Source organism: Lycorma delicatula, chromosome 2 (assembly GCF_047948215.1).
Source record: "Lycorma delicatula isolate Av1 chromosome 2, ASM4794821v1, whole genome shotgun sequence".
Taxonomy (NCBI): Eukaryota; Metazoa; Arthropoda; class Insecta; order Hemiptera; family Fulgoridae; genus Lycorma; species Lycorma delicatula.
Genome location: NC_134456.1, coordinates 219,279,320 through 219,301,894, shown reverse-complemented (window position 1 = coordinate 219,301,894; position 22,575 = coordinate 219,279,320). Strand labels below are relative to the sequence as shown.

General features: G+C 33.2%; 1 protein-coding gene across 1 annotated transcript in view; it reads right to left on the bottom strand.

Annotated features, from left to right (window-relative positions):
- The window catches only part of LOC142320373 (hydrocephalus-inducing protein-like), an 83,814-nt gene extending 62,986 nt beyond the window's left edge, over positions 1-20,828 (bottom strand). The window contains exons 1-5 of the mRNA XM_075358080.1: positions 20,609-20,828; positions 17,096-17,242; positions 13,962-14,171; positions 10,557-10,752; positions 6,809-6,950 (exon numbers count right to left, since the gene is read on the bottom strand). Coding sequence (XP_075214195.1) covers positions 6,809-6,950; positions 10,557-10,752; positions 13,962-14,171; positions 17,096-17,236 — 689 coding nt within the window. The 5' untranslated portion in view covers positions 17,237-17,242; positions 20,609-20,828. The remainder of the gene's footprint in view (positions 1-6,808; positions 6,951-10,556; positions 10,753-13,961; positions 14,172-17,095; positions 17,243-20,608) is intronic.
- Positions 20,829-22,575: the final 1,747 nt, after the last annotated feature.

The window sequence follows — 22,575 nt, the reverse complement described above, 5'->3', positions numbered from 1 at the left end:
CATTAACAGTTTAACGATGAATGTAGATATATCCGCATCGGTTTGGAGAGTTAGATTTTTTCCACGTCGTCGTGTAAGATCGTTGCGACATTTAACGAGACTTACATCCGCAGCGTTTCCGCACGCTACAAGTATCAGTGTGGACGTTGATCGTTTCAATAAGGTTCGAGTGCATTTCAATTGCGCGGCCACATACGCTGAACTTCACAACGGATTACAGAAATATTTAGACAGTTTAAAAATCGATACTGTAGACGGTTTGTGTAGACATTATATTCACTGTAGTGGCGAGATGACGTAGTAGCGATGAACACGTTCGCCGACTCTGTTAACGAATTGAGGTTTATTGCTACGCATATTTGTAAATATTGTTTTATGATGCTTGTCGCCCGCTCTGTTTACTGTGACGATGAAATAATACATACCGTCGATTGTAAGAAGTTAACTTACAGCGGACGTGGACTACCGAAATACCTTTGTTCCTGTGAAATGATTGTTGAAAACGCAAAAAGGTTGTACAATGTGGTACGCGCTAATAAATATGAACTGTTATGGGAAAATCGGTTCGCTTGTAGTCATCGATGATAACGGTCTTTATAGATTATTTAGTATAATTGCCGACAAAAGTATGTATACGGTCCCATCACCGTCGTCAATCGATCAGTTGAGTGTAAACTGTGCAAGTGTGAAGATGGACGCCATATAGTTTGTTAACGCTTTCAACGATGACGTTTGTTTTCCCAAGAAACTACCGTGGAAACGGCTGACCGATCTTCACACCGATGTAGACTACGTGATATTGGATATGAGAAAGGTATTTACATCTTTATACGAGTATCGTATTTGCGCCGTACTATACGACACCGTAGCAAACGAACTGGGTTGCTTTCACATTTATTTACCGACCAGATATACAAACAGATTTACCGATGACGAAATGTCTGTTGTAAGACGACATTCGTTGAAATTAACATATTACGGAAAGAAAGACGATGGATTGACCGAAAACTTAAAAATAAATTTGTAACATCTTACAGCTGAGAGTGTTTTGTAGGCCTATCGGGGAGAGATTTCACTCAAAAAAAATCTCAACGCGCCCCGGTTGCTACCTCTTGGGTGGTGTAGAAATGCAACTCAATCACAAAACAGAAATATTTTTGTAACTATGATCTGGTGTAATAGCTTTTTTCTTCAGTTAATATTATTGTTTCTTTAAATTAAGATTTTTTTTACATCGAGTCAGTTGAATGCAAGTGGTAGATAAGCAGGTTCAAACTTGTCCGTTTCCTGTTTAACGGAAAAGAAACGGTTATTTATTGCATCAGTTCACAGAATAGCAGATGTGGTAATTGATAAAAAAACAATTATTTATTGCGTTGTTTCTTGGAAAACCGGATGCGGGATGATGATAAACAGGTTCAGACTTGTTCGTTTGCGGTTAGTTAAGAGGAGGGGAACATTTTTTTTTCATCTAGCAAGTATAAATAGCGGTTCCTAACCAGCATAAGGATCATTCTAACGCTGACTACTGATACATCATGATAGACGACGCATCGACAAGAAAAACTTTCGTTGAACGGTTAAATACCAAAAACCGTTCGTCTGACCGAAACTAAAACTGTGACGGCGATGACGATTGGTAAACCGTATGATATATTAGCGTTGAAGACCGTAGACACAAAATACAGTAAGAGTATTGTGTTTACTGTCAGAGGCAGCGGCGAGGAGCAACCGTTTAATGTATTCCTACCGAAGCGGTTCTCTTCGACTATTGAAGAGGGCGAGTTCCAGTCGATATTAGACATGAAACTAACACTCGTATTTAAGGGTGGAGTCGGCAATGCTTACTATGTAGTATTCGATTAGTCTTGCAGGCATTAGAAAAAACAATAGTCCTATTGAGGACTACTACACATTCAACACAATCTTACACATATATACACAAAACAAAAAACACTTTAAACCCCCATTCAATAAAAAAAAAACTGTAACTAACTATTGTTTTGTTTTTTTAATGTTTTCTTTTAAAGAAAACAATAAAGAAAACGATATTTAGTTACGTTTATTGAATGCAGTGGTTCCAAGGCCCGCGACGTGATCTGGTAATACATATATATACTATCGGATTATGTTGCAAATGGTGAGGAGAGTGTTTAAAAAATTCGGGTTTAGAACTTTTTTCAATTTTTTTTTGAAAAATGTTAGATTGACAAAAAAGATTGTAGTTTCAAATCATACAAAATTGAAGTTGTTAGGATATCAGATGTTTTTTCCCCACGTTGTGGGGATGGGAGGGGAATTTGACGTTCCGAATGGTAGAGAGTAGAGTGTGGCTGTTGTGATGGGGATGGGCTTATAAATATAGTGTAACCGAGCGAATTAGTTTATTCTTTGAGAAGCGCTCGAGGTGTAAACATCATCATCATGGTTCCGGTTAGTGAAGAAGATATACGCGTACGTGTCGGTAACCAACGTCTGACGCCTATGTGTTTTAAGTTAAAACACAGTTTTGCATACATTGTCGATTTATCTGAACACGATTTCGACAAAAACGGTGATAACTTAACCGTGAAGATAATTTTCAACGATGATTTCGCGTGTGGTCAAAAGTATTATTGCGAATTTGAATGCGGCGATAAAGCTATCGGGCTTATTGACAGTAAAGAGGTTCTATTTTCCGGATTCTACGGTGACGACGGAAACGTAAAGGCGTTCAAATTAAATCAATCGTCGAGTATGAAGTTGACAGCGTCGGTGTTGAAAGATCTCAATACGTCGCATCGCAAAAACAACGTACTCGCTGTAAACATTTTTGTCGCGTACGAAAAACGAAGAGTAGCCGCTAATGTGGCGTCGGACGGTGGACCTTTCTTCAAGACGTACGATGAGATAGATTGTTCTACCAATGGTTGTGACGATGATACCCAACCGCTGACGGTCGCGTACGATACAGATGAAAATTCAAAATTCGATTACGTTAAAACCAATCGATATATGAGAGGGCGTCATATCGCTTCTCTTTATTTTATTTTATACAAGACTAAGAAACGCAAAGAAAATGACAACGAAGAAGACGAAGAAGAAAACAGTCATTATTCAAAAAGAATTTTTTAATTTAACCGATTTTTAAAAATGTAGTTTTAAGGACTACAACACATTACACGAACAATATAAAAAAAAGTTACACTCAAATACAAAACAAAAAACACTTTAAACCCCCAATCAATATAAAAAACTGTAACTAACTATTGTTTTTTTTTTAAATAGTTTCTTTTAAAGAAAACAGGAAAGAAAACTATATTTATTTACGTTTATTGAATGCAGTGGTTCTAAGGCCCGCGACACGATCTGGTAATAGATTTATCTACTATCGGATTATGTTGCAAATGGTGAGGAGAGTGTTTAAATATTTTTTATACAACTTATGTATGCGAAACATTTTTTTTCATGTTACTTCATGGTATTTCTTTACAAGACCATGATGCGATAAATCGCATTGCGTTTGATGCGATCAAACGCAAACGATGGATACTGGTAAACTTGCATTTGTTTCGCATACATGAAAGTTAACGGTTTTTTTTTGTTTTCAGATAGATGTGTTGTGCAAGTTTATCGGGTATCCATCGTTTGCGTTTGATGTCTATCGTATCGCGATCTTGTAAAGACATATCATGAAGATTTTTTTTTCTGTAGATGAGTGTTTTGTAGGCCTAGTGGGGAGAGATAACACTGTAAAATAAAAAAAATCTCAATGCGCCGCGGTTGCTACCTCTTGGGTGGTGTGGAAATGCAACAATAATATGATCATTATTTTTTTTAAACTAACATTTTATATATTTTTTTGCAGACTTACTACTATCCATCATCTAAGATTGCAAAACAAATAGAGTACCGTATTGCGCGCCAGGTGTGACGTCACAAGATGGCGGCTGGACTACCCGCCGCCGGCGCCGCCGCCGTCGTCGTCGACCGCGACTTATATAAAACTTATTTCGACAGATGTAAAGGAAATTTTAAAAAGGAGTGCGAAGTAATTAATTCCTTAACCGGTCAAAAAAGAAAAGATAAAGTTATTGAACTAAATAATGGAAATAATAAAAATATCTCTGAACCATTTCAAGTAGTTAACATATTTAACGATTATTTCATAAATTTTGTAAGTGACTTACGTAAACAATTAAATGAAGGTTGTAATGATACAAATAATGATCTGGCAAATATAAAATGTGAAGTGTCATCAATGTTCTTTAAGCCTATCTTTAATGCCGAGATTGAAAATATTATCAAAAATCTCAAAAACAATAAATCCCCTGGTATCGATGGAATAAGCTCAAAAATTGTTAAATTAGCGGTAGATCATATATCACATGTCTTAACCTTTCTTGTAAATATAAGCCTCCAATCAGCAAAATTCCCAGACGCTTTAAAAAAAGCAGTAGTAATACCTGTCTTTAAAAAAGGAGATAAAACTCTGTTACTCAATATAGACCAATATCTCTACTCTCTATCTTCTCTAAAATTTATGAGAAATGAATGAAGAACAGATTAATATCGTACCTCAATAAAACTTCTTGGCTGGGAGCAATACTGAAAAGGCGCTCTTAAATTTTACTACCCAAGTATTTCAGGGCATAAATGATAAGAAATGTGTGAGCGGTCTATTTTTAGACATAACAAAAGCTTTTGATTGTGTAGACCGCAATGTCCTTCTACACATTCTGTGGATGAGTGTGGTATTAGAGGTGTTTCAATTGATTGGTTTGAGAGCTATCTGATCAACAGGTGACAGTGCGTGAGAATAAAAGGTTTTTAAGTAGTTTTGCTGGAGTACAATATGGAGCCCCACAAGGATACGTATTGTGAGCCATACTATTCATAATATATGTAAAAAGTGTCTGTTCGGCTCCGCTTAAAGGTAATGTATATGTGTTTGCAGATGATACTGCCTTGTGTTATATCCGCAACACCTGGATAAAAGTGGCTGAGGACATGCAATCAGATTTGGACGCACTGCGGTTATGCTTTTCAAATCATTATATGATCTTGAGCGTTGAAAAAACTTTGTATTCAACTTCTGCTTAAAGGGGAAAATAAAATTGCCACTTACAATAAAATATAAATGTAAAAAATGTGTGATAAATAAATCCGACTGCATGTAGTGAGATCGAACAATGTGATATTTGTAAATACTTGGGCATTGAGTTAGACAGTGGTCTAACCTGGAAGATTGCGCTATTAAAGCAAAAGCTATTAAGCTATCTTAGGATATTTTATTTTTTAAACAAACTATCGCCACAAATAACCATGAGAAAGCTTTATTTTGCTATTGTGCATAGTCGACTAGACTACGGCATCAGCTGTTGGGGAGGAACTTATATTACAAATTTAGATTCCATAATCAAAATCCAAAAAAGATTCATTAGAATGATAAGTAAAAAAAGAACTATGGATCATTCTTTGCCAATATTTAGGGAATTGTCTATATTACCGCTACGTTATTTATATGTTTATAAAGTAATGAAAATTTTCTTTATCAGAAGTGGTCATAGAGATAGTATGATAACCGAGTACGAAGTAAAAGGAATGTGTATGTCCCCAGTTCTTTTCAAGTACTGCTCCTAGATTGTATAACATACTTCCTAATCATATAAAGACCAGTAGGAACCTAAACACTTTCTTAAAGCTACTAAGCCGATGGCTAATTAATATTGATGACGCTGAAAGTATGATCCATGTAATTACATGATTTATGATTACATATATAATTAATTATAATGCTTTATGCTATTAGTCTTAACATAGTAATAGATTTTTTACATATATAACTTAGCAGGTAGCCCTGGATGAAAGGTTTATTAGTAAACACAAATATTTGACGATGATTGATCTTTACTTAACTGCAGAAAAGATAAGTTTCCACCAGAGTAAATCATGAATTGAACCAAAACTAATCCTCCTATATAAGATAAAACTGTTTACTTTTCCCCTTACTCTAACTAAAAAGATTAATAGAAAAGGGATGGTGCCACAAAACGGGCAAGACCCTTGTGGACACCTAATCTTTTATCTTTTACAAATAATATAAATTAAGTATAATTAAGTTAAGTAATAAATATTAAATTGTATTACAAAACAATGTTAAATTGTAAGTATGATTAAGTTAAGTAATATTATAATTAGTATTAGGATTACTCCATTAATTATTCATTTTGTAAAAGTGAAAGAAAATAAAGTAATAATTCTAACAATGTTACAAATTAAGTGATTAGCCAAAGAAATACCCCAAGTGAAATCTCAATTTTAGAATTCTCTACTTGGCTGACTGATATATTCTGCCACTTACCATATTAAGACAAAGAGCCTCGGTTACATTGTTCATCCGATATGATAATTTTTTAGTTACGATAATAAAATTTTATTCAGCTGTAATAAATTTTCTCATGTTTCTTTTTTGCAAGAGGAATCAATCGGTTACAATAATTAACACTGCTAAATAAAAATGGCACAAAGAAAACCTGCATTCAGTGTTGTTTAAATTTTATGATCTATGAGAACCAATTAATATTTAAATGTAGCATCATTGTACCTTTCAATTTCTAGAGTAATCACTGTGATTTTACAGATTTGTACAGCCATAAGGCTCTATAAGTTGTAAGGGCATGTATTTTACCATATCCACTAAGAAGTATTAAAATCTTTTCGAAATACTAATATGTTCTATATAAAATATTATCCATTAATCACTTTAAAACTTCCTACTCTATTTTAACCTTAATAACTGAACAAATTTTCAATATTAATTAATTACCTATGTGTTTTCAAAGTAATACTTGATGAAACTTTCCCAATATTTTTTACATTTAACACTTTTGATGATCCTATTTTAACAGGAGAACTATCACCGACATCAATATGATCAGGAAAATCTAGAAGCGGTCTTGCACTCAAAGCTGTTAATCAAAGAATGAGTAAATATATACATATACATTAAATAACAATGTACACAAAAAAAAAGTGACACATATAAATGACAAGAGATTAAGTCATCTCTAACAGGTAATAAGAGTATGCCCACTAATCATCAATCTAAAAATGAAATGACAAAGCACGTAAGTAATAAGTCATAATAAACAAACTTTATGTAACATTTACATTATTATAAATTATCTTAAAACTTAAAAAATCAAGATACAACAGTAGGATAAAACTTAAAGAAATTGTGAATTTCATAGTCAGGCTCAAAGAGAAAAAGGGTGATAATTAAATTCACCTAGAACAATAAAAGTTTTTGTATGCAAGACATGATACTACAGAAATTTTTTCTAAAATCTAAAACACATTCAAAAACAAATATTAGTAACTAAGTATTTATCCCTACTGCTAATTCTGATAACATTATCAAGAAAAATGTAACCCATAATTTTGTTCCAACTTCAGAACTGATAAAATTATTATTTTACTTTTGCTCAATTTTTCTTTTTTTAAATATGTTTTATTATATTTAAAAGTTTACTTTGCATTCTCATTCATCTATTCACTTCCTTCATTTTTATTCAGAATTTGCAGAAAATTCCTTGCTTACTACAAAATTGAGGTAATTATCCTCTAATGTTATTATAATTTTTTATTAATTAGAGAAAGTTGGTGAGATATAAGTTTTTTCTAAAATGATAAAATTTTTGTTTAAAAGTAGAAGATGGTAGACAAAAGCAAAATTGCCAGTTTTTCATAAACATTTTTTATGCATATCTAGAATCCAAAAATGAATAACCAGATAGTTTTTTTATGAAACTAATCTCTGAATGAAAGTTTTTTGTCATGTTCTCAGCATGCATTTTGATATAAGAGCTTCACACAAATGTAAATTAAGAATGAATAAATAGCAAATAATATTTGATAAGACTTCTGTCTGAAAAAGTTTTTAGAATTTTGGCAACGGGTCTGAAGGGGAATCTCCCTACAGATGATACCAATTCCAATATGATGTTACAGTTAGTGTTAGAAATCAGAGGCAGTAAAGAGAAAAAGTATTATAAATGCCATTACCCGTGTGATGAATTATAAAATATTACGTTACAAATGTAATTATGCAGATCTCTGTGGCCAAGAGGTAGCATGTCAGCCTTTCATACATTCAAGCATGTCAAGCTCATACATTCATTCCAGTTGAGAATCCCACTGGGCGGGGTCATGTACATTTAGTCTAAGGTGACTAATGGGTCTAATGTGACCATTCCAGTCGAGAATCCCGCCTGGGGCGGTCATGCAATTCGTAGTCTACAGTGACTAGTGGAATTTATAATTTTACAGTCTAATGTGACTCATGTTATTTAGTAATTGTATTGAAGTATAATTCCGTCTGGTGCGATCAATTATTCATCAGTCTAATGTGACTTGTATTGTATAATACAGGGTCCGGCATATAAATCTGACGATTTTGTAGTAATCGTTATGTTGGCATCACTGTCAATTAGAAGGCGGGAGTGTTGTACATCAACAGGTCTATTCATGCTATTTCAGTAGCCAGTATATCGTGGTTGGGTGAACAACGAGGGTTTGTGATTGAAGCCTATTTTAAAAATAATGACTCTCTTATTGTAACACAGCGTTTATTTCGCAGACATTTCAATTTAAATCGACACGCGTCTGTTCCTAGTACGAATACAATATTGTTGTGGGTGAAGAATTTTAGGAACACATCGTCTGCTTTAAAAATGAAACCAATAGGACGAAAACAGACTGTGAGAACGTCTGAAAACATTAACGCTGTAAGGTTAACTTTTACGCGGTCTCCACGATGTTCAGCAGCGAGACATGCTGCTGCGCTAGCCATTTCTAATCGAAGTGTATGACGAATTCTTCATGCCGACCTGAAATTCCATCCGTATAAGATGATGTTAGTGCAGCAACTTAATGCAAATGATTGGGCGTCTCGCAAAGCAGCTTACAAGGTCATCCTCGAAAATGTCCACCAGGATGGACATTATTTTTTCTTAAGTGACGAGACACATTTTCATCTGTCAGAATTTGTGAATAAACAAAATTACCATTATTGGGCTTCGCATAATCCACGGCAAATTCTTGAAAAACCACTTCACAGTCAATATGTTACAGTGTGGTGTGCAGTTTCAAAGTTCGGCATAATTGGCCGATATTTTTTTGAGGAGTTAAATCGCAGAGTAACAATAACATCTCAACGATATGTACACATGTTGAATGAATTTCTGCGACCGAAAGTGAATGACTTTCAAGGACATGAAATTTGGTTTCAACAGGATGGTGCCACCGTCCATACGGCAAGAATCGCAATGGATGTTCTGTGAGAAACCTTTACTGGACATTTGATTTCCCGATTTGGCGACATTCCTTGGCCAGCGCGTTCCCCTGATCTGGCTGTTTGTGATTTTTTTTCTGTGGGGGGTATCAAACATAAAGTCTTCAGTAGTCAACCACAGTCAATTGCAGAACTCAAGGAGGCCATTCAACGAGAAATTGAAGCAGTTCCACAAGTGATGATTGAGCGAGCAATGTCAAATTTTAGAATGAGGTTAAGTGAGTGTGTGAGGAGTAATGGAAAACATTTGGACGACATAATATTCAAGTAAAAAAAAATCTATGTAAATAATTCACTATAAATTGCAAAAATTGATCTTTAATTTGATATATTAAATGTTCTAATAGTACGAAACACAGTTTAATTATTATCCCTCAAAAATCGTCAGGTTTATATGCCAGAACCTGTATATTGGGGGTGTCTAATATGACAAATTAAATTTAACTATTCAAGAAGAACATGGTTTCAGTTCATTTCATCCAAATACAGTCCATACTAGCTATAAAACCTTAACACTGACATTATTATTAATATATTAATAATTTAAAAATAGATTGCAACTGTAAACAATGAAAAAAGTGTCAGATTTTTCATGTATTTGTATATGAGCAGTGTAAGTGCATACACATATGTTAACCTATTGACACAAGAGTTTAAAATATTAACTAGAGATAAAAACTAAAAAAAGTTATCTTATAAACTAAAGGCTATGGCAGAATATAACCAAAACAAACAACATTTTATACTTAAAAATTAAATAAGTATGTAACACCTTAAACATTACTTAATTGTGATTTCCCAATCCTGAAAAAGTAATGCTACATGTACAGCACAGAGGGACAAGTGACTGTATCACATAAATGGTAACATATCACTATATAAATGGTTAAATAATTAAAAAGCAGCAATACCAAGACAATAAAAATTTTTCATAAGTCAAAATTCTGGGCTAAACATGTTCTAGGTTCAACAAGTTTTAGTTGAGTACACCAAACGTTGTTAGTGTATGTCAATAAGTTTTAGCTGAATACACTACATGTGAATGTAACAGATTTAAAGATCTGAAAAGTTCTCATAAACTGAGCAATTTGCATTGATCTTTCAATGGTTTTAATTCCACTTTTTTTAAAATCATGAATAAGATGACAACTTATAAAAATTAGTCATTAAATCAAGTTTTATGTACAGAACCAATTGCAAAAAGAAAAAAATAGCTTCTTACCCAATATTGGAACAACAAATCTTTCATTTTCTGTTTCAAAATGAATTTCATAAAAGTAATCACGTTCTTCATTAGGGAAAAAATTAATATTATATCTTACAGCCATTCCAGGAGCAACTTTGGAAATTATTTTTGATGTACAAAAGACAGTGAAATTTAAATTGTTTTCAGAATTTAACTTTAATGTTTTCATTACCTGATATAAAATAAAAAATATATTGTATATTATAAATTAATAAAAACAATTTAACTTAAAACAAAATAAATAATAAAAATAAATTTCACAAATACCTTCATACATTTCTTAAGCATAAACCAGCAAATTTCTAATCTTTTTTTTTTTAAACAAAACTCTTTTCTGTTCTGAAAAGGGAAAGAATATGTCTTTTAATGATTACTTACAATTTCGTAGATGTTTTCAAAAGTTTATTATGTTGTTTGTTATTGCATCAAGCAAAAACCAACCGACCAACTGCTTTCAAATTTGCAGGATACATTTGTGTTAACCCAGGGAAGGTTTTAAGAAAAAGATTTTTAACTGTGGCCATAGCCCCCTTGAGGGTGAAATTGTGAATTAAAGATATTCATTAAAGAAAAAAAGATTAATCCTTTAACTTCATTATTATATTTCTGTCACCATGGCAACAGAAATAAGTTATGAATTTTTCATTTCAAACGTTACTTTAGTTATCATTAGTTGCTACTATTCTGTCTTATGAAATTTAGTTTCTTTTTCAGGTTTCTATAAGTCTGAATACTTTGTTGCATATCAATATTATTCTCACAAATATGAGAGTGTTGAACACTGCGATGGTCTTGGGGCAGAGTCTCTGGCTAGTCGAGAACGGCAAGCAAAGTGAGCACTGTGACCCTGGGAGGTCCCAGGATGATCAGTTCTGGGGTTCACCTGGACCTCAGGGGTCCAAGGGCAAAGCCCCTGTCTAGATGGTTGAGCAAGTGAAGCAAGCCCGACCAGCTAGTATAATATAAACTAAATTTCAAAATCTATGAGCATATGATTTTATTATATTATCATACGATATTACATTAGTATTATATTATTATTTATTGTATTACCTTTGAGCATATGAAATTAATAAACATCTACAAAAGATTTTATAGGACTACTAAAGTAAATAGATTCAGTAATGAATAAAAACAGAAAATAGAGAACACCATTAAATTATAAACTTTGACAAACACTTATTTGATTTCAATCTCTTTTTCATTTGTATACAATTTTTAAATACTATTTGGTAAAACAATTACCTTAAACAATCATATAATAGTTTATATACCATTCTAGTTTCTATTTATATTGATGGTATTCCCCACTGCCTGTAAGCAGCTCTATTTGCCTTGTCACCCCACTATGACCCAACACTCCTATTCCATGTGGCTGTGTACAAGTTACCACGAAAACAGTGCCGAGCTTTCACTGTGCAGTTTATGTGTCCTGTGTATGCGTGCATATGTGCATGTGTATGCGTGCATATGTGCACGTGCACGTATTATAAATGTCTGTAGTTTCCCTGATTTATGAAGTCAGAGAAGAACATTGTCTATAATGGTTTATTGTTATTTTCAATATTTAAAAACTTATAGTGATGTTTTTCATGAGTATTTTACCAATGCTCAACAAGCTACAACAGATGTTTGCTGTTTGTTGTGTTTCTCTCAGAACTGTTGAGCTTCTATGTAACCAGATTTACAGATTTTGGAGATAGAAACAACCTTTTAAAAAAAAAAATGTTAAAGAGTTGCTGAATGATGCCAATGAATGTGTAACCACTGAAGATTGGTTAGGTGCGTTAAGTCATACTGAAGCACTTCAGGATGACCATTTTGTCAAAGATGGGCTATGAGAAGAAACAATGATTATAAAATCTCTGTGATGACGACTACAGTGAACCTGACGATTTGTCAGAGTAACTTACTTTTTATATTTTAAAGTTGTAAAATAAACTAAATTTGTATATTTAATGGAAATTTAGTGGTCAAGTTAAAAGTATCTTTACTTTTTCTTTTTTTAATATACAGTGCAATTTTTAACTGATATAAATTTAAGTTATCATTTATTTAACTACCTTTCCGTGAATAGGTGTGAGTAGTCAACATTGCAGTTCTGAAGAGTTACATAAAAATTTCCCAATAAAAAGTAAACTGTTTTGGCTAAGTAATTTACTAAATTTATAATCATTATAAATTGGATCTTGTAAATCATTATTAGTAAAGATTTACAAAGAACCACTTCTAAGATCCTCATCTGGATTTCTTCTCTACCAATCTTGGAGCTGTGAGTGACAAACATGGAATACACTTTCACCAGGAAATATCCACCATGGAAAAACGCTACAAGGGAAAACGGAACCTAAGAAGAATGCTGGCTGACTACACCTGAAACCTCAAAACTGATACACTGATACTTAGAGCAAACTATACTAGAAAATCTGAAAGAAGCTGATTGGGCATGTAGAAATTGCATGTATAATATTCTTGTATTACTATCATAATGCTTTTTTCTTAAAACAAAAATTGGTAATTACAAAAAACTATGCCAGATAGAAAGAAACCACTTACATATTTGAAATCAGTGTTGAAAATATTATGATTCACACACACAGTGTTCAAACTCGAGAAAGAGATGTTTAAATTGAAATTTTCTTACTGCAGTTTTTAGCATGTTTACATGAGACTGGGACAATTAGAGAAGAGTTCAAACCAACTTTCACGAATAATCATGTAAAAGCTTTTAAAAAATTAAAATTAAAGAATTAAAGACAAGCTGGCTACATATTTTGTGATTTCTGATGACTTCTATCAAATAAATGAAATTCAATAGTTGCTTATAATAGAACTTATAAATCATTAATTGCTGTAAATAAGATGAGTATTCAATAAACTATTAATGGACTACTTTTATACAATGTATAGGAAATTTTAAACAAATTACCCAAGTACAGATATATTTCTCTAACTAGAGATTAAACGTTTTTAAATTTTGGGAAAGCTCAATTCAACTGACTCTCCCATAGCTATTCCACTACTAACTATAAAGATATGATATAGGTATTGAAATATACATTTACATGAAACATTTTTTTTTTTTATCAAAAAGCAATTAAAAGATAACAAAAATCAAACGATTTATATTTTATTAATAATCCACTTTTTATATTCAGATCAAGCAAATTTTTTTAAATTCTGTTCATGAAAGAGATAACAAATAATAACTGATGTTTAATTATCCAAAATTACAACAAACTGTAATCATTATTTCAGTGTAACATAAGTATAAGGACTAATAAAAATGTCCAGTTTTTGTCCACCTATAATAAAAAGATTTTATCAAATGTTAGAACCTGATTTATTTTTTAAAAAAAATTAAATTCAAGGAAAAATTACCTTGGCCTTAGATAGAATTTCCAGTGGTACTGTATGAAGTTTTCCAACAATAAATGATTGTAACACAATAAAATGAGGAGTAGCTTTAAAATACTTAGATGTTTTATAATGGGGGAAAAAAGATTCTTTTTTGAATTTAAGTTTTTTCATTTGATTAAATCTTTCCTCAAAACTAATCATCATTTCTTTTAAAAAATAAGATGGTGTTACCTGAAACAGACAAGGATAAATATAATTTTTACAATAACTTTACATCCTTACAGGAATAGATCACATTATATGTTTTTATATAGAATACTTTTATATTATGAATGAGCTGCTGTTTTTTTTTTTCAGTTTTCTTAACACTTCATACAATAAATCTTTACAGCAATAAACTTGATAGTGCAAATAAAAGTTATACAATCATTTTTGATTAACATTGAAAAATATTTTGAAATCAATGAATTTACATATCAGTAAAATCCCACTTCGGATGGCTCACCATTCCCCGGTTGGAACTCTCGGCTCCTGTTCTTCTCAGCCAGCTCGTTCGGCATGTTATCGACCAGCTCAAGAAGCCTGACATTCCAGTGTTTTTATGGACCGACTCCTCGGTAACTCTCGCCTGGATCAACTCTCCTTCTCGATGGAAGGAGTTCGTTCGAAATCGAGTTGCCCTTATTCAGGAGCTCACGCCCACTGCTCAATGGCGGCTCATACCCGGGAAGGAAAATCCCGCAGACTGCGCATCAAGAGGATTGTCAGCAGTTCAACTCATTCAGTTTACTCTTTGGTGGCCCTCCTTGGCTCATCCAAGATTCATCTCATTGGCCCGTGCTCGAGGTTACCCTTGATTCAGCTGCACCTTTCGAGGAGGTCTCAGGGACCTTTCTAGCATCCTCTCGGTCACTGCAAGATTGGGACTTATTAGACAGATATTCATCGCTCTCTCGACTCTTGTGTATTACGGCTATGACATCGCGCCCTTGCCCGATTCCAGTGCCTTCCCGGCTCCTCTCTGCTCTCGACAATAACACCGGCTGACCTGGAAGCCGCTCAGCTCTTCTGGGTTCGCTCCACTCAAGCCACCCATTTCGCTGCTGAACTCAACCTTCTTGTTCAAGGCCATAAACTATCAATCGAACCCACTCACCCGCCTCACCGCATTTGTTGATCGGAGTGGGATACTCAGAGTTGGTGGCCGTCTCCAGCATGCTCTCATCGGGGAAGACGCCAAGCATGCCATCATATTGCCTCATCACGCTCGACTCTCTCATCTGCTTATCCAGGATGCTCATCTTCAGACTCTCCATGGAGAAACTCAGCTCACTTTAGCTCAACTTCGTCGTCGCTTTTGGATTCTTGGTGGCCGCGTGCCGGTTCGCTCTTTCATCTTTAACAGGGGTCAGAGAGCTCAACAACTGATGGGTCAACTTCCTGTATGCAGGGTGAATCCCGCTCGCGCCTTTCTCTCCACGGGAGTTGACTATGCAGGTCCAGTTTCTATTAAGGCTTGGAAAGGTCGCGGACATAAATCTTTCAAGGGGTGGTTGGTCATTTTTGTGTGCATGGTCACATCAGCGGTTTACCTGGAGCTAGTATCAGACTACTCTGCCGACGGATTCATCTCGGCATTCCGGCGGTTCACAGCGTCGAGGTCGCTGTCAGGCTTTATATTCTGATTGTGGAACCAACTTCGTTGGAGCGGATCAACAACTAAAACGGCTATTTTCTCGTGGGACTCTGGAATATGCAGCTCTATCGTCTGCGTTACTCAACGATGGCATTCAGTGGTCGTTCAATCCTCCTGGTGCTCACCATTTTGGAGGAAAGTGGGAAGCAGCCATGAAATCAGTGAAGTTTCACCTTGCTCGCACAGTCCGGGATGTTGTGCTCACGTATGAGGAGCTCAGCACGCTTTTAATACAAATTGAAGCCGTACTCAACTCTCGGCCACTCGAACCACTCTCAGAGGACCCGAACGTTTCTCGATGCTCACACCAGGTCACTTTCTCATTGGGAAAGCTCCCATTACGTACCAGGACCTTCTCTGCACCAGCCTCCAATCCAATCTCTAGACTTACACGATGGCAGCTCATTCAACAATGTTTACAGTCGTTCTGGAAGGCCTGGTCATCTAGTTATTTATCTTCAGCAGCAGCAGTCCATCTCCAAGTGGCACCACCCCACTCACGATATCTCAGTTGGCTCCTTGGTCCTGCTCACAGATGAGCGGTATCCCCCTTCAAAATGGCCGCTTGCTCGTGTTCTTGCTCTTCACCCTGGGAAGGATGGGGGTCACTCAAGTGGTTACACTTAAAACCGCTATCTCTACTCTTACAAGACCTATCTCAAAGCTTGCTCTCCTGCCCATCTACCCCCAACCCTGATAACACTAATAAAAATTCTTTGTGCCGACAGAAAATTGTCAACAACTCCATTGCTGACTGCCGGGAGAGAATGTTCAGTTTTGGTCAAGGTTATTTAATTTAATTTAATAACTTTATTTAATTTTTACTTATTGCTTGCAGCTATTTTGGTGTTGTTGGATATAATATAAACTACTAAAATTATATTATTGTTTTAAGTAAACATTGTGCTCGATAGGACTGGTATTGCTATGTTTTTTTGTGATGTAAGTTATTTATGTATTTGAATTCTTATTCTCTTTTTTATATTGTGAAGTAAGTAATGTATATTCACTTATTCTAAATGAAGTATTCTGGTACAATTATAAATTTAATTAACTTAATGTTGAAGTGCTGTTTAATTTTTTATTTTCAATAATTCGTAATCACTACCCAATCCAGACCATCAGATCCTCTCAGAACAGAATTAATTCAGTCCAGTATGTTACAGATTGGATTCCACTAGACTTTCATTAAAAAAACTGTAGCTTGGTTCTAAAAATTTAATGGGCAGGTTGCTAATGATAACTTTTTTAATTGCATTCTCCTTTAATGTTTCACTGATAAAAACATTAGTTCTACGTACAAACAAATTACTCAAGAAATGATCAAAGGTCAGATTTCACTTCGACATGCCCAACCACTACTGAGATTCCAAGAATGGCAAACTGTATAGAGAAATCTATAATTGAATATAATTATTACAATTTAAACACAATTAAAATTAAGAACTTAGTTACTTACAGTTATATTAGAATCAAGAGGTTGACCCTGTAATAAATTAAAAAGCATTGCAGTATTATATCTGAATGATTCTGAACCTAATGCTCTATTGTTAGGAATGATGTCACATATTCTCTCCGTACTGTCTTGCATACCCTGCATAGTTATCTAAAAAAAAAGTAAACATAAATAAAATTTCAAACATATACTTTTACTCATATTTTATTAAATTATTTGTTGTGTATTGTAAATACACTACATGAATATTACTTTTTCTTTTTCAAGAAGATAATCTACTATATAAAATAATTTTTCTTTCAAAGTAGAATTTTTATCTGAAAAATGTATTTGTGTTGCCCAGAACAACTGCTTGTTCTGGACTAGAATTGTTGCATTGACCAATTATTCCAGTTTCAAATCCTACACATATGTACAGTCATACTTGTAAGTTCCATATGAGGAACTTCTAGGGAAGGAAGGACTGACAAAGAAAATTTATAGAAGAAAGATAAAAAAACATCATGAAGAAAGATAAAAACCCTTTCAGAATCAGAACATGGAATGTCTTAACACTACTACAAAGTGGAAAACTTGAGAAAGCAAAGAATGAGATGTTCAAAAATAACTCTGACATACTCTATATGAGTGACATAAAATGGATGGAGAGATATCAAGCTACTGATAAATAAATTAGTGGGAAAATTATTGAAGGATGAGTATGTTGATGAAAGGGAGATGATGATGAGGATAATGGGAGGAAGATAAAGATATTGCAATAATTCAAGAGTACATGCCAACCAATAAGCATACAAATGAGGAAGTAGAACAGTGTTACAAAAAGGACAGAAGAGTTAATTGGGAAAGAAAAAAGGAGGCATGTGCAGTAATACTAGGTGATTGGAATGCTGTGGTTGGAGAGGAAAGGGGAAAACAAGGCAGTGGGAAGGAATTAGAAGTGAAAGAGGAAAATGACTGTTTAGATTTTGTATGGAGAAGGAATTAGTATTGGCAAACACCTTGTTTGAAAATAATAAAAGAAGAAGATATACATGGGTATCATGAATGAACAGAGAAATATACCAAACTGATTATATTATGAAACAACGAAGATTTAGAAATTCTTTAAAAAATGCTAAAGCTTATCTAGGTGCAGATATAAATTCAGATCACAATTTAGTTGTGGTAGAAGTGAACATTATGTTCAAGAAAATTGGGAGTGGCAAGAGAAGAGATTACTATGATTTGGAGAAGCTAATGGAACAGGAAACAATTCATGAAATGGAAGAAGTGATGCTGGAAAAAAAGAGAATGGAATATATAAAGTAAATAATGCAGATGATAAGTAGATGAAAATTAAGAAGAGTTTAAAGGAAACAGCAAAAAAGCCAATAGGGTTTAAAAAAAAGGAAAGAGTACGAAAGGAGTAGGTTACAAGTGGAATATTAGACAAGATGAATGAAAGGAGAATGTGGAAAAAATGAAAAAACAAAAGATAGAAGGAAATATAGAAGGGTGAAAAATAACAAAGAAGGGAAACTGAGAAAGTTAAGGAAAATTGGCGAGAAAAAATATACAGTGACAGAAAACTTGGAAAAAGAAGGGAGATATGAGATAATGTATAAAGAAGTATCAGAAACCGTTTTTAAAGAGAAACAGGAGAAGAAAATATATCAGATAGAGGCAAAAAAAGGGGAAACACTTAATTAGGAGGAAATAAAAAGGGAGGAATACATTGCGAATTTATATACATTAGGAGAAAAGCCAAGAGGAACAGATATGAGAGTGGGAGAAGGGTATAAAGTTCATGAAGATTAAAAAGGGTATAAAGTTCATGAAGATTAAAAAGGGTACAGAGCATATTAAAAAGTGAAATAAATGAGGCAATTAAAATGATGAGAAAAAGAAATTCTGAGGGATATGATGAAATACTAATTGAACTGTTCAAAGCAATAGGGTGCCTAATAAAGGAACTGTACTATAACCATAGAATAAAAGTGAGGGTAGAAGATGAAATGAATGGACTGGTAGGGGAGTGAGGCAGTGATGCTGCATGTCACCATTACTGTTAGCATATATCTGGAAGAAATAATAAATGCTGTCCCAATGGGAAAAGATGAATAAAGATTGGAAGAAGAAGAATAAAATGTATTCGTTTTGCTGATGACATGGTAGTACTGGCAGAGTCCAAGTAAACTAAATGAAATGCTTGATTACTAAACTAAATGAAGCTTGCAAAACTCAGGATATAAGAATCAACAAAAATCATCAAAAAAAAAAAGGATATAAGAATTAACTATGAATGATATAATAAAAGATAATTTACAATCAACTTTTTTTAGTTTTGATTTTTGGAGTAACCTACTGCTTGAATTGCAGTTAGTTGCTGGTTCCAAAATACAATAACTAATAAACTCATTTAAGGTAAAAGACACTTAAAATTATCAGATGATGATAATTAAAAAGAATGTGATAAATAAGTAGCAGACACAAATTCGATTATTTTCCAATAAAAGTAAATTATTGTTTAAAACTTTAATACATGAAATAACAATCAAAACTAAATTAATTCTGGGATACCTTAGATAACCAACAATGCAAAACCCCAAAAACATACATGAACTGAAATATAATCAAAATTTAGCAGTACACACACCTATATCCTTCACATCAACTACTGATAACAAGTCATCATTGTACCAAGTCTAAAAAACATTATAATGAAAAATAAAAAGAAAAGTTCATGGAAATATAACAGACATCATTAAATAATTATGAGACAATTTAAAATTTCATTGTAATCATGATACAATCGTGATTAATTACATGATGTTGAAATAAAATAAAAATTTTAGGTTGTCTTGAGTAAACACAAGTTAACATTTTTGTTATTTTCTTTTTCATGACTAGAGACTTATTCGTAATATTAATTTCTGTAATGCCATACCACTTTTTTATATCTTGAGGTAGGTTTAAAAAAATAAAGTTTTATTTCACAATTTGGTGAATTGTGCTGTTACAAAAGTACATTTTAAATTACAAGATTAGACAAAACACAATTGCATAGTTTATAAGCAGCATAAACATAAACGCAAAATGAAGTAACTAAAACCCAACTATATAAATACGTATCTCGAGCGATTATTTATATAAAACATTACGAATGTCACTTTTTTATATTCCGCTGTAAGAATCTCCAACCATCCATCTAACCCAACAATTTTAGTTCTTCAACTCAATGGTCACAACTCCTCAATTAGAATATTTATAACCATTGTCAGCTTTGTTGCAAACCGTACTGTTAACAAATCAATCAGTCAACAATTTCACACCCACAAGTTAATTGGAAGGAATATATTAATAACATTTCGAAACCTTAACCCGAATATAGCCCGAGGCGGAAAAATGTACTAATGATTGAAGCCTAAATGTATCTCTAGCATATTAATTCTAAAAAACAAAATCTACAAAAAGACTCACATTATTAGTTTATAGGAGTGACCGTAGCTAACATTAGGTAAAATGTTAAGTACTTACATGTAATAATGGAAATGAACTGCAAATCTGCTACGGTTAATTGGTAAGTATTACTTAAACATAAATAAGAACGCGACTTAATGTTACAAAACGTTAAAATTCGGATAACAGCAATAAGCCACAACAGAAGTCTTTTGTTTTTTGACACAGATGAAATACTTATGTACAGATCATGACAATTAACATATCGATAATCGTTTGCTGAAATCGCTCGCTGCGCAACTGCGTTTTACCGTGCCAGAAAAGTTGTGTTAAGAGTAGAGAAACTTTATAATAGTAACAGCTGATTTAAAGAGCAGGTATCCTTCTAATCTGCTCATAAAAAATTTGTAAGCTATTTTTTCTGGGTGTATGTACACATCCTTTTCATTTTGGTTATATTTGCTCGTATTTTTATTTGTATTTATTCTGTGAAGACGTGAGATTGTTGTACAATTTGTGGTTTTGCTACATATTTTTTAGGGCTAATTCTTACTATATATTTGGTCTTAAACACTGAACCTCGACGACCGATTTTCTTCAAATTTTGTAGTCAAGTTGGGGGTAAAGAATGTATTAAATTTTTGTAAAAAGGGGTGGGAGTGTTTTGGTCCAAATAAAATGCCAAATCTTTACTGGTGCACTTATGCAAAAATAACTTACAAAAGTTGAAGTTTTTTTTATCAAGATTACAAATGATCAAAATCTCTATTCAATATCCCCCCCCTAAATGACTATTTTTTAACTACATCTTCAGATACAGTTAATGGAAGTTTCTTTGCATCTATATTTTCTAAATAGATTTTGAAACTATTGTAAAAGCTTTTGCCCATCCCACTCCAATGGTGTGTGCAGTAACAAAAAATATTTTTTTAATTAAAAAAAATAATTTTAAATTGAATCTATCTTATAAGTTATTAATTGCATTTAAAGTGTAAAAATCTTATTTTTTTTAGCTGTTATCTTTAGTATTTTTTTGGAAAAAATATTTCACTAATTTTCACCTTCTTTCTAGAACAATTTTGTTTATTTAGAATTATGGCTGCATCTTTGCATTTTTTAAACAATTTTAAAAAGTTATTCTTTTTCACCACTTACATATTATTTTCTAAAAAATTAATCTTACCCAAATGCTTTCCCTTGAATATGGGAGCTCCCAAAATGACAAAAAATATGATGTGGGCACCAGAATTTAACTGTTTTGTGATGTCAGCTGTAATAATATAATCATATGTCCTAAATCTAAGAACTATTGAAAAAAGATCCTGTTGGACAGCAGAACCAACTAATTATATGTCATTGAATGATAAACCATTTGTTGATTTAGCTGAACCATCAAATTCAATTAAAAGTTTAATTGTTAGGCTTAAATCCTTAAACACAGCATGATACAGTAGGTAAAATAAATTGGAACCCAAAGCTGACAAATCATATGAGTTGAGTTCAGACATATGGTTTGTTCAATCTATGTATTTGTAAATTAAATTAGGATAATTGGTTTTAAAAATAGGATTATAATACCTCTACTTTTCCTCTAGATATACCTTCAACATTCAATTGTACGATACAGAGATTCTTGGAGCCCTGAAAAGTACTATTTTGGGTATTCAGTGGCTTATTGCAATTGGTATCACTCATACTTGCTAACATCTTAGTTGATCAGTGTAGTTTGCCACAGTAAACTGTTGTTTCCAGGAACACCTGACTATGCTTACACTTGCTTTCCTATCTATTATTAAATGTTCTGTTTTCTTTCTATTCTATCTTTAATTAATGCTTCGAGGAGGTCTACACTATGCTTCAATGTTGCAGTGAGCCAGTGGTATAACATGTTTAAAATGACCTCTCAATTGTTCACAATGAAAAACAATTTGGCCAGTCTAGTGTTCTGTCTGATGAGCTGATAAAAAAACTCATGATAATTTGTGTTTTACCATTACAGAACTTTCATTTCAGTTTCTGAAAATTTTATGTAGTCGTTTGTATGA